This window comes from Cygnus atratus, chromosome 2 (assembly GCF_013377495.2).
Source record: "Cygnus atratus isolate AKBS03 ecotype Queensland, Australia chromosome 2, CAtr_DNAZoo_HiC_assembly, whole genome shotgun sequence".
In the NCBI taxonomy this organism is placed as follows: domain Eukaryota; kingdom Metazoa; phylum Chordata; class Aves; order Anseriformes; family Anatidae; genus Cygnus; species Cygnus atratus.
The window spans coordinates 110613723-110627224 of record NC_066363.1 but is presented as its reverse complement, the minus strand read 5'-3'; the positions used below and the strand labels follow the sequence as shown (position 1 = coordinate 110627224).

The following is a 13502-nucleotide window of genomic DNA, read 5'->3' as shown; positions in this document are numbered from 1 at the left end:
TTCCCTTTTCCTCTGTGCTACCACTTCACAGGCAAGCAAGGCAACATGGATGTGCAGCAGAGCAAGGTGATTACCTTTCAGAAACCTGAACCGCTTGAGGAGGTCTGCACCCACAAAAGAGTCACAGAGATAGAGCAGGAGTCCGCTGAAGAACACCCCTTCACAGTTGACGTTGACTGAGTGCGGGCGGGAGCTAACATAGCATATAGCCACCTGGAACAGAAGGGGAAAAGAAAGCCAGCCCGTCTCCGTTAGCGAATGCCTGAGCAGGGCTCTGAGCGGAACGGAGGACGAACTTGTGATAACAGATGAGTAAACGTGCTGGTGAAAATACAATGGGAACCCAAAGCAGCACTGAGCAGACTTTTCCCAGGAAATAACACGCTGGACAAACTTCTAGACTGAATTCAGATTTGGTCACAAAGTGTGAAATACGTCATTTTGGCCCCCTGCATTAATTCAGTTTGATTTCCTGCCGCTCTGTGAATTACCTGCTTACAGCAACTGTAAGGCTATTCAGGTTATTCTAACGAGGATACATTTGTTACCCGGTAACTAATTCCCCAGGCATTGAAACTAGCGAAGCTCCATCTCCTTTGTGCAGGCACGTGTCTTTTGCTGACCGCAGTCACCAGCTAAGTGGTTGCCAGCACTGGGGCCCTCCTGCGGTTCAGTGCCGTGACCCTTTCTGTACTGAAGGGTTTCTCCTCTACCTTGCCACTGACCTCCATGAAACAGGCCAGAACAAAACTCGTATTAGGCTTTCCCCCTGCTTCAGACCCTGCTCAAACCGACCAAAGGGTTCAAAAACTACATCTGCCTATCTACAGACATACTTGCAAAAAAAAAAAAAAAGTTTCCTTAGAAACCCGGGTTCACAAAAAGAAGAGCATGTAATTGGAGAGAAGCATTACAAAGAATGAGCTTTGTCCATCACTGAAGCGAGCCATCAGAAAAGGGTCATATCAGAAACTCTCAGCCAGAACAAGTTTGTTGCAAGGATAAAGCAAGCACAGATGATAAAAAGCTGTAAAAATATGGGTGTGACAATGATCTGAAAAGTTCTGTGGGTAGTTGTACAGACAGCTGTGGAGCACGCCCAGTTTTGTCATGGCAAAACGGCATCACCTTAGGACTTTTGCTCCATATGAAATATTATTTCAGAGAGACATGCCCCATTCCTTTGTAAATCCCATCAATCCATCACAAATCTGTGGTCTGCCCACACCACCCAGCAAGGAGGTTTTACTGCCAGCCCCCCAGCGGAGTTGGTCCTTCAGCTCAAGCACCGGAGCCTCCCTGTTCTACATCATCTTCAAACGCTACCCTTGACGCTGAGGGTTCACAAAAGAAGGGTTTTTCAACCTAAAGAATGATGTGGCAGTAAAGGTTGGCGTTTACCGGTCCCCGTTACCCCTGTGTATTTTGTACCTCGAGTCCGATGTTCAGGTAGCAGTCAATGGCCAGCACCGGGTTCTTGAAGTTGTGAACGGCCTTTGGGAAGAGTTTGTACGTCGCGTGTTGAAGGAACTTCTCCAGGAGGAACTGCGATGGGGCTGCCAGCAAGGTATGCTCACTGTCTGGGGCACAGACGTACTGAAGAGGCATTATTGGTGCCAGGCTGTCCGAAACCTGCAACAAAACCAAGGAGAGCCCCTTTTAGCCCCCCTAAGCACATCTTCTCTGCAGGAGTTAGGGAAGGGATCACCATGGCAGGAAGCGAGAGACAGCTGGGGGAAAGAATCAAAAATCCCCACTTGATTTTGACACATTTTTACAGCACAGAAATAAATGAAGTACTTGCTCTGCAGTTGCTCAGTACTTCTGTGGATAGCTGCTTGCCTCAAGAAAGAATACCAAAATTCAGAGTTTGCATTGTCACAATACCCTTCATCGTGTCTTACTCCTATACAGCACACGAAATACAATCCTTCTTGTGTGGAGTCACCCATTAAAAAAATGTTTCTTATGTTTCTAAGGAAGAGTTTTCTCACAGCTTAATCCATGGCTACAGATTCCACTGCAACCACAGGGAACGGGAAATGCCCAGCCAATGAAAATGACCTCTCAAAATACTCAAATCCAGGGTTTAGTTGGTTAAATCTGACATACGGGGCTGAGTTTTCAAAAGAGGGATGACATGGGATGTGTTTAAAACCTCCAGCAACACAAGTCGTAATGTTCCTAGATTAAATCCAACACTTTGAAATATTCCTCCGTGTAAAGCCAGCATGAATGTAACACGGGCTGTGTAAAATATTTAACATCCCCACAACATTTCTGTAAATATTTGGATATCCTATGTGGATTTCAGCAGGTTCCAGTTTTCAATGGCCTTACTCAGGTCTCTTTTTGTCAGTGAGGGCAAGGACTGAAAGTCATCACAAACTAGCACCCACTGGGAACTTGTGGCACCGTTAAAATTATTAAAGCTACATATACAACTTGCCTGCTTTTGATCAGAATGTATGTCTGCAAATTCCTGCTGCATCAGAGATGCCAGCAAAGAGCTAGACAGAACTCTTTCGGATCGCAGTCTATTTGCTAATAGAATCACAGAGTGGTTTGGGTTGGAAGGGACCTTAAAGACCACCCAGTTCCAACCCCCCTGCCATGGGCAGGGACACCTCCCACCAGCCCAGGCTGCCCAAAGCCCCATCCAGCCTGGCCTTGAGCACCTCCAGGGATGGGGCATCCACAGCTTCTCTGGGCAACCTGTGCCAGTGCCTCACCACCCTCACGGTGAAGAATTTCCTCCTAACATCAAATCGAAATCTCCCCTCTTTTAGTTTAAAACTGTTTAAGTTTAAAAACATTGATAGGAGGATTGTTGTTAATAATCTATAATTACCAATATATTTATTATTTTCTATTTAGGTTGCAGCCCTACCACAGGCTATGAATGTCAGATTTCAAATAAGCACTAAATAAACCTAAAGGGCTAAAAAAAAAATCATTCTTTCTAAGGTAAACAGGTCCTGATTTTACCCTTAATGTAGGATGGAGCACACACACACACTCACCATGATTTTTGGCTTAACGACAAAGTCCTTTTGTCCTCCGACCTGAATATGTTTCTTCATGACACTGAAGTTGTTGAAGCGACAGATGAGCAGGCCACTACTGTTGGTCCTCAGATTAAAATCTACATCTTCACAGAAATACCTGGACATTAAACACAAGATGACTAAACTAGCTGTGCTGCTGCTGGGAGTAAGCCAGCTTTCACACACCCTCGGCTAAAACGCATCAGAACTGGCCTAGCAGTGATTTCTGGAGACAATCCAATACGGTTCCTGTACAAATTCTCTACACAGCTTTCAAGAACCATTTCCTCAGCGTGTTCCTGGTGTAGGGAAGCGACTTCTGGTAATCTAAAGACAAAACAAATCTTCACTTTTCAGCATGTCTGCAGGTTTCTTCCCTGTAGCAAGTTTGGCCATGCCTCTCATCCTCGTCATGTACTGGCACCGAGCACTTCTTCCCCTCCCTTTTTTTCCCTTCTCTTTTTTATTTATTTTTTTTCCCATATTTTAGAGCTCTGCAGTGTCCAGCCTCCATTTCTGAGCGGAGAAATGGGCTTGGACAAATATTTGGCTACGGGAGACAAAGCAGCAGAGACCTAACGCTTACCCTGCATTACTTCAGATGTGCTGCTCCTGTCCGTGGGCTGACTCCCATCTCATGATTCAGCCATGCAGAGAACATGTAATCTAGAGCTCTGCAAGCCATGCCAGACCCCGGCTTGCACTGACTAGCTGCAGTTCCTCGCTCAAATGCATGGGATCCCTGAAAACAGCAGCAGGAGATGCCCCAGGACCAGAGAGAGGGTTACTCTAAATTCACCTGGCCGAGAGCAGGCGGACGGGGAATTGGACTTTGCCAATGCAATGTCTGCGATGAGAATTAGAGGTAAAGCCCCATGACAACAGTGCTTTATTGCAAATGCTTTAGGATGGAGTTAGAAGGAGGAGGGGAAAAAAGGAAGTTTATAGCGGAAAGTTAACTGTTCGTCTGTTTTAATTTCCAAGCCAGGTGGCAACAGGGAGGAGAGCTGAGCAGAGGAAATGCCAGGAATCCCTCCTCATAGCACGTGGCATAGCAACGCTCAGCCGCTGCCTACACTCTTGCTCTCAGTCACACAACAGGCTCCTGCCTCTTACAAAGGCACTCCGGAAGCTCCACACGCGTCCCGTGACTGCTGTCATTTTGGCCTCTTCCCTCTATTATTGGTCTCCTCATCATTTTTTTTCTCCTGAAGCTTTTCTTCTTTGATCCCTGCCTTTTCAGTCCTCTGCAGCCCTCCCTTGCCTTGCCCCACAGTCTCCCTCCGGCAGCTCTTTCAGGGCAGCATGCGCCACTGTGCTGTGATTGTGTACCTTAGCCCGGACCTTCTGATTTATCTCAAAAGCATTTAGAAATACAGCGACAAGCTTCTCATCGCGCCAACCCGTTTTACCACCAGCACGTATTGCCTACCTGTTCAGATCATATTGCACGTTCTGGGTCAGGTCTATGTTGAGCAGTATAAAGTCACGCACGTGGCACCTGGAGAACGGAGCCTTCATTCTCCTGGCGCTCAGCTTGCTGTTCCACTTCTGAACGCCCAGTATTGCATAGTGAACGATTTTGGGGGTGGCTTCGATGTGCTGGAGAACACTCTTCAAAGAGACGTTCTTACTGGTACCCCCAGGCTCCAGGGACTGGCTGCAAAATGTAATCACGTGCAACACACAAACGTGGCTGATTATGTTTATAGAACACACACTATCTATAAGTGCTTCTGTGTGTGAATATATATATATATATATATATGTATAGTTAATGGAATGTATATAGGTTCAAGAAATTCCATTAACAATCACTACTGTTTATTCTCCATGCTGTAAAATATATAAATAAACAAACACAGACTTTAAACAACAGCCAATTACTCTTATCCCATCAATTTACTCATCTTAAGAAAATGGGCTCTTCAGCAGAATCAGGTCTCCTGCAGCAATTTAGAAAAGGAAATGGAATCACCTCACGCACCATTCCTGGAAGGCTATTTTTTCCGTAATGAACAGCATGAGCACTGAGAGCAACAGCTTAAAGCCTTCTAAAAAAGCAAGAGTTTCCAAAACAAACCTTTCATTGGTAAACATAAATTGAATCAAAACAAATCAGGGAAGTAAAATACTGAGAAATTACTCCAAATAGTCACTGAAAGCAAGAGTGGCTTTCGGCACAGATGTGCACAAGCAGAGGTTTGCTGATGATGCTCACTGTGGGACACGGATGTAAGGGCAGAGCCAGGTGGAAGTGTGTAACAGCATTAGGTTGGATGTTGGTGGTAAGCGGGACAAATCTACAGCCTTCCCACTGCTCGGAGTGAGGGGCAGATGGTAGCAAGGAAAACGATGCGTTTTTTGCGTTTTAGGGAATGTATCTGATGTCCAAGTGTGCCATTCCTGGACTATTTAACTAGCAATTGAGTAGATAATGACCGCTGTGAGGCCTTTTGGATAGCCTGCCTGGTGTTACTACAACAAAGTCACTGCCAAAAGCTGCTCTCTTAGCAGTATTTTGAGTACACTCCCAGCAATTCCAGCTGCCCTACTTTTCCAGCTGTCTGGTCTTTCACTTGCTGTCGGATGCTACAGACGAGCTTAAGCTGCAGGTGCAGGTGCTGACTGAAGCAGTGCTGCTGTGCTGGATCAGCGCAGGGAGCCCAGCGCTGGGTGGTGACTTACCTGGACTGTTCGTGGACGCTGTGCATGTTCCACAACACGCAGGAGTCATCCATGACCACAATGAAAGGCCACACACACTGGCGTTTGACCCCCAGCTCCTCCAAGCGGTTTCGTTCCAGCTCTAGATTGTGGTAGGACAGCTCTTTAATCAGAAACCTGGCAGCACCTGAGAAAACACCGTAAAGGAGACAGACAGAGATCTTGGTTTGACTTCTTCACTCTCTCTTCTCAAAGAAAGGCTACGCAACGAACTGCAATCATTACCCTTTTATGAACTTAGTGCTCAGAACATCTTAGTTTAAAAAGAAATCAAAACGTCCCCTTTTCAGTGTGACTGCAATCTAAAAGGCAAGATATGAAGAAAAGCAGACTTTTTAAGAGACTACAGAAAATGATTTAGTGGGCATTAAAAGAATAACTTGAATCAAAAAGTGTCTGAGATCCAAAAACTGAAGCTATTTAAAACTTCTTGCAGGAAAAACTCTGAAACTCCAGAAAAATGAAGTCCAAAGTTCAAGTCCCCAGTGTTCAGCTGCAGTTAATATTTAGCTTCAGCTAACAAAAAAAGAAAAACATGTAAAATGTCTAGAATGAACATTCACACAGTGGGGCTGAGTAAAATGACCAAATACGACCGAAAACCCATCAGATTTTAAATTGAGAAGGCAGCGATCACTACAAATATCCACCCTATGTCCCTCGCAGCGTTTCTTTTAAACCATCACATTCTGCACACAGATTGCTGCTATTATCACAGCACTGCGAAGTTTTTCACAACGTGATCCGTATTGCCCAGCATGGATGCTGATATTTCCACAGCACTGACGGTGTCTCTTACCAACGCCAGCATTGTTGAACATGCCAGGCAGGACGAGCATGATGTGGTTGGGCCAGTATTTGCGGTACAGCGGCATTTCGTACTCCTTGACTACGAGGAGGTGAAGGTGGCTGATGCCTTCCATGGCATGGTAGAGGTTCAAGAGGCCGTGTTCGTGACGTCCACTTGATGGAGTGAAGATTGGACTCTTGACTGCATTCAAATTCTGCTAGAACAGGAGATATTTTGCCAACATTACATAAAAAGCAGGTTATTCCTGACATGGATTTTTATTTATTATTTATTCTGGTCTTGAACATTATTGATCATTGCAACATGCCAGGACTGGGATACTAGGAATACCAACAGGGATAACTCTCTTCAAAAACTCCAGTTCTAAGGAGAGTTAGGTAAGAATTATGCAAAGGACTAAAATAAAATAAGAAGAAAAAAACAAAGGAAAAAATAAACCTGCCAACCACCACTGACTTGCAAATGTATGTCAAGCTGACTGCACTCAGCATATGCAGCCAGCAGACGGATGAGAGCAGCACACACACCTTGTCAGAAACGAGTGGGAGACGCATGCTTTCTAGATGTTTTCCTTGCTTGCTGAAGACAAAATGGTTCTCTTTGGACTTGGGGATTATAAAATGCAGTTGAACCTCTTCTCCTAGCATCGAGGATGAAAATGTGAAAGCATGCAGGGTGGAGTCAGATACCTGTATAAAACAAAAAGAAGCGGGAGAAGGATTTGCAAGCAGGTAAACCAAAAGGAGCATTTGGCAACCTGCTCTTGCAGTCACAATACTGGCAGCCACCACGAAAGAACATTCACAACATTTTCTTTCAGTAACTGAAGTTAACTTTATTATATTCTCATTTCCTCTACCATAAGGCTACATTGTTTGGGCATGTAACTTGCCTCGCTATTAAAACAATTAGCTTTCTGTACCAGTAATGATCTTTGGCCCATCTGGGCTCTTCTGAAGTCTATTTGAGCTGGAAATTATTTATCGGTATTTACAAGCAGAAATGAAATACACACACATGGAAAGAAACTGTCCAAACAAATTTTTCCAAAAGATTCAAAGACGTGTAACATAGGGGTCTGCCTCCACAGCAGAGCGCACTGCCATTCACAGACAGCAGCAGCAGCATGGCCACATTAGTGTGGTATTTTTCCTGTGACAGTACTCTTGTAAGCAGCTAAGTAACCAAGACAGACCCCATTAACAAGGTTATGAAGTATTTGGGTGAGCTTGAGTTTGCACAGTGCTTCACTGAGCCATGTACATGTACACAAAGTGCCTACATATCTGGTAAGACTTCATCCTCGAGAGGCATGTGTCTTACCTCAAGGTCCAATCATTTACTCTTAGCAGTCACCCCTCTATAATCTTTACTAAACAACCAAAATAATTAGCCTAAGTAGAGATGAAGAATGAAAAGGGTTTTATTTAGGTTCTGCTAGAAGATTTAAGTATCTCTTCCCCTCCATAATGCTCGCTATCCAGTGGCTCCCCTTTGGATATCTAATTTCTCTGAGTTTAACTCTCATAACTCTATACACACAACTCAGACGTACAGGTGGATATTCAGATTTATTATAGTCATTGTGTTTGATCAGATGCACAAAGATGTGTAAAGGGAACAAAGATGTCCTTTGGGAGGATTTGCTTGTGTCAACATACTGAACGAAGCATGAGGTTTCAAACTGATTTGCTGGGGCTGCCGTGTAATAACTGACACTGTACAATTCCAGGTCAGCGTGCTAGGTTAATAACAAGCTGTTGGGAAAGATTAGTAAGGAAGAAAAGAATGAATTGAGATAAGAAACCTCCAGGTAAACCATTGCTGGTGGTTAATAATGTCTGAGCTATTAACCAGGAAAAATCTTACCTGCCAGCCTCCCGTGAGCATAGCTGTTTATTTTGGAGATCAAAAGATCAAAAGGATTACAAAACAGCTAAAAATGATCCTTCTTGTCCCGTGACTTGTAAGCTACTGTTAAGAAGCACGCACAACTACATACAAAGGGAGGAAGAAGCAGGCCTTCCAGTCTCCCATCAGAGGTGTGTGGATGGCTGGCATTTAGGTAAGACAAGCATCTCTCTCAATTTTACAGTCCTCTGCCATGAGACACTGTGAACCCTCTGGGCAGGCTGAATAATGCTTTGGCTTGAGACAACTAGTGACAATATTCACCCTTTGTCAGAGGCAGCTGGAGAAGAGAACTGCTCATGCAGAACGCAGCAGACACAGTTGATGCTCCAGGGTCTGTAGCTCAATATCTCCCCTGAGAATGGAAGAAATTAAACAGTTCCATCTCAGGGAAGGTGAAAGCATGAGTCCTGAGGCCAGAGCGGTATGCCTGGAGAGACCACAGAAAAATCAAGGATGCAGTTTACCCGTGGGCCTTGGCACTAACCTGTGCAGCAGGGTTAATGTCCATGTACTGATGGCACTGCTCGCAGTGATGGAACGTGTTGTAAGCTGCGTATTTTGTCAACATCATGGACACGGTCTCTCTTTTCTTAGGTTCCTCCGATTTCGTTTCTTTGCTTGTTTCTGTAAAAGAAATTTTATGAGTGATAGAAACCAGAGACTGAGCCTGGTAACAACTGTAAAGAACAAATTGTTTTGTTCCACATCGTTAGGAGATAAAAGGCTTTTTTAAGCTCATGTGTCTAGTCAAACCAATAGAAAAATCATTTTTGTAGGAAAGTATTCCTAAAAAATTCTCCTTTGGCTTACCTTGTTTCACTCTTGACAGTTGTTCTGTGTACACTGGACTTATAGTTCTGTACTTGGGGTCATGTACGCTCAGGTCAAAAGACATTTTACTGAAGATCTCAATATCTGGCCAGTGGTCATTGCTAGACTGAGTAATTTCACTGTTTTCTGTATGATCTGCAACAACACACTTTAGGTAAGCAGTATCAGATACCCACTAAATGGCGTTTATGTGACGTTTGCTGATTTACAATTGCACAAGAATTCACACAGGTGCACAAATACACGCAAAAAAGACATCTTTGAACATCATAAGCATTATATCCCTGCCCAGAGCAAGGAGGTTGGAAATAGATGATCTTTAAGGTCCCTTCCAACTCAAACCTTTCTATGAATATTACCAAAATTCAGATTATAGTCAATATGAAGACATTTAAAAGAAATGGCAATTCCTTGGAAACTGTGGGATGAAGCAGCCTCATGGATATCTTTCTGCTCTGCTCTTCATCAACTTGCTGAGGCATAATTCACTCTGAATTATGTTATATTTGTACATAAAACGCTCAAATGAACAGTTCTGTCTGTGCAGAAGATACAGGCACGTCTTCTCAGTCCCTCTATGGATCCCTTTTTAGTACACAGAAAGGAGAGAACTGGGCAAACAAGAAGCAAAAGCATCCAAAGGCAGAAGGATGAAAGCAAGGAGAAAGAGGGTGCATAAACTTAAGAACTAGCAGCTGAGTATACGATAAAGGCAGTAAAAAACACGTTCTTGAGAGTGGGATGCGACCAGCAAGGATCAGCTGGAACAGTTTTGCTTCACCCAGCAGAGGTAAGTCTAAGGCGGAGAATCAAGTGTAAGCAACGTGAACATGAGAAAACACTGGCCAAAGATGACAAGCTGGAGCTGGGACTGAAGCTTGAATACGAGTTGATTCAGTTTAAAATCAGAGGGAAAAACACACAAAAGTAGGGAGCTGAGGTTGCTGATTTCAGAAAGGCAAACTCAGATGAAACGAATGCTGGGTCTACACACAAGGACACGCTCACCCTACCCAGACTGACCCACAGGGGTGTGAGCCAGCTGCAGTTCAGAGGCTGTTACCTCACTGGCACCGCTCGAATTAACATATACCACTGGTGAAGTGAGGCTTATTAATGTGTTCACACAGACAAATCCTGAGAGAGCTGGCTCAGTAAGCCCACTAGACTGAGGACACCAGGGACTTGCCTGTGAATGAGACTTGGATTTCTCAGAATCCCGGTTGCCAAACAATCGGTAACCACCACACCAAGCAATACAAGAACACCAGGAGGTGTTCAGAGGCAAAAAGGACACTAAGAATGAACAAAGTCCAAGAGGAATGGAAACAGCCCATCAGCAAATAAAGTTTTGACTCACATGTCGTCAAGTGCAAGATTAAAAAAAAAAAGCTTTGCAAAATGTCAAGCTGAGGCATACCTCAGAAAAGTGCGTGAAAACATATTTTTTCTTGGCTATAGCAAATGCTTCACTATAAGCTGAGATGGAAACAAATCTCTAAAAGCTTGATACACACTGAAAACAATGAGAAAGAATAATCTCCGTGCCACTTTCCTGAAAAAACAGGTGTGTGAAATCAGGTGCAAGCCTGATTTCCGTGCAAGAATAATGCAGATGTTATCACCATTTCAGAGGAGATCTACGAAACTCTCAGTCCATTATTTTGGCCTTGGTGTTTTTCAAAACTTGGGGAGGATGAAGGAAATAAAGATGTTGAAATAAATGAAAAAATGCAATAAAACTCAGCATGGGTTGACCAAAGAAACCCCATGTTACTTTCATTAGACAGGTATAACATATCTATTTCTTTAAACAAAAGAAACGCCACACATCTTACCTTTTACCAAGTAAAGTATTTGATATGATGCTATATGACAAATTATTAATACATTGGAAGAAAATGGAGACAATGAACAGTCTGCAAAGTTGATTAAACAGAAGATGGCAGCATGTAACATCATAAGCATTAAGGCAGATGGAGGTTACCAGCAAAGTTAACAAAGATCAGCGGAGGGACATATTTTTTAATACTTTCCCTAATGTCACTGTCTCAAAAAAAAACCAACACAACAACAACCCTTGCCTTAAGTTTGCTGGTGACACAAATCTAAGAGTCATTGCCAATGCAGAGAAGGAATAGAAGAGCATCCAGAAAGAATTCAATGCCCTCAAAAACTGTAGCAACAGTCACTGGATGACATTCAACAGAAAAAATATGAGTCATATGTACCGTCAAGGACTAATAACAAGAATTTCTGCAGTAGGCTGGGAGTCCCTCAGTTGGAACTGACGGAGTTGCAGAGGCACCCACAAGTACACGCTAAGGATCAGCGTCAGTGAAATGGGAAGATGGAAAAGACAAGTGCAATCACTGGTTTCATCAGTCGCGGGGTTTTCAGTGGGGGCAGGGAAATACACAAGCTGTTGCACACTGGGTTGGTTAAACATCCCGCATGGTCTCACATACAGCTCTGGTCAGCCATGTACCAGAAGAATAAATTGAAAATAGATGCGCAGACAAGAGGTACGAAACCGATGAGAAGAATAATGAGCCTGTCATTTGTGAGGATCCTGCAAGCTGGCTCAGGCTACCTAGATGAAAGCTGAGAGGGAAGACGATTGCTGCATGACTACATCACAGAAGCAAACATCAAAGAAGAGTAAAAGCATTTTAATTTAAAATAATACTGTTTTCCTTCTCCCCCAAAATGTTTGTAATAGGGGCAGGAGTATCTTTGGGTTGGGGAATAAAAAAATATTTTCAATCATCAGAGCATTAGGGCTCTGGAAAAGCATTCCAGTAGAAGCTGTGGGAGCAAAAAACCCACAACCAAAAACCCCAAGTAAACCCAATCTGCTCTTCTGACGCAGCTTCATGCATTCCTGAAAGGGGTGTGACACAGCTGCTGTGATCACAACAGACCAGACTGCATGACACAGAATTTTCTTACTTTTTGATTTCATCCTAAGTTTTTGGGGAACTTTAGTTCAAATAATGAGGTAATAACAATCCCCAGAGCTCCAAACCTAAGGGGAATACATTTTTCAAAAATTTGATAGCACTTTCTGAGCAGAAATGCATATTAATCTTTTCAAAGGTTTGAAAACAACTGCATTTTCTGGATGTCAGGCCATGAAATTTATGCACCACAGAGTTAACTTCACTACGACCACAGAGTTATGTAAAGAACACCCTAAGAGGAATCACTTTTAAAAGGGTTTGTGCTTCTCAAGGCCAAGTCCTGCCACAGCAGTTAATGGATCTGTGAGATCTGACAAATGAGCACAAATTCAGAGAGGTGTCCTCCCCCCAGCCTTTTTCTTCAGCATAAGATCTGTAAACTGGTTACAGAAGACAGTCTTACTAAAAATTGGTATCTATAACTGGTAATTAAACGTAAATAAATAATTGGTATCTAACTGGTAATTAAACATAAATAGTAATATTGATGTTTCAGCCAGAAAAGTAGTGTTCTTCAATCTGTTTTGTCTGTTTAAAAGCAGCCACGGCTTAAAAACTAGCAAGCAGGCATGTCAAAAACTAGCAAGCAGATGTTTCCCATATACAGTTTTGTGTTCACTTTCATTTTAGTGGCATATAAGTAACACCAATCCAAAATACACTTAAAAGTTCTTAGTTAAGACCCATGTAAAATTTTTATTCATCTGTTTTTATATATATGCAGGTACCTACAACAAGTGTAGCTGCACAGTAATGGACAGGACAAGTGGCAGGTGTCAGTTATGAAGTTTTTTTGTAAGTCTAAAAAATTTGTCACTGCTTATTAATATGTAAGAGAATCCCTTAATAACGCATGTTAATAATTACTTGTAAATACTCACTGGCATTTATTTCTTCTTCATCGTACACATCTACTTCCAGCAACCTGATCAGCATGCGAAAGAGGATCCTCAGGAACTGCAGATACGAGCCAGTCTTTCCCACCTGAACCAGAGATGAAAAGGAGTCTGAATCCCAAGTCAGACTAATGCACAGGAAGGATACATTTCAGATAAATGCATTTGGGCCTACCCCCGTTATTTTGCCATTCTAGTCCTGCCTGCAAGGCATAACAAGACTCAGTATTCCCCATTTTGCTGAATGGTATCACAAAATTGATCTGCGAGGAAAATCTGGCCCAGAGCAGAGCCTGTATCACATTTTTTATGC

The 13502-nt window shown here is 43.1% G+C and overlaps 1 protein-coding gene across 6 annotated transcripts in view; it reads right to left on the bottom strand.

Moving 5' to 3' along the window:
• The window catches only part of GREB1L (GREB1 like retinoic acid receptor coactivator), a 135451-nt gene that overhangs the window by 926 nt on the left and 121023 nt on the right, over positions 1-13502 (bottom strand). For all 6 annotated transcript variants that reach the window (XM_050708454.1, XM_035564096.1, XM_035564095.1 and 3 more), the window contains 10 exons: positions 13175-13277; positions 9310-9465; positions 8984-9123; positions 7113-7274; positions 6574-6778; positions 5736-5901; positions 4480-4707; positions 3024-3165; positions 1432-1632; positions 75-213 (listed from right to left, as the gene is read on the bottom strand). In XM_050708454.1, the coding sequence (XP_050564411.1) occupies positions 75-213; positions 1432-1632; positions 3024-3165; positions 4480-4707; positions 5736-5901; positions 6574-6778; positions 7113-7274; positions 8984-9123; positions 9310-9465; positions 13175-13277 (1642 nt within the window). The remainder of the gene's footprint in view (positions 1-74; positions 214-1431; positions 1633-3023; positions 3166-4479; positions 4708-5735; positions 5902-6573; positions 6779-7112; positions 7275-8983; positions 9124-9309; positions 9466-13174; positions 13278-13502) is intronic.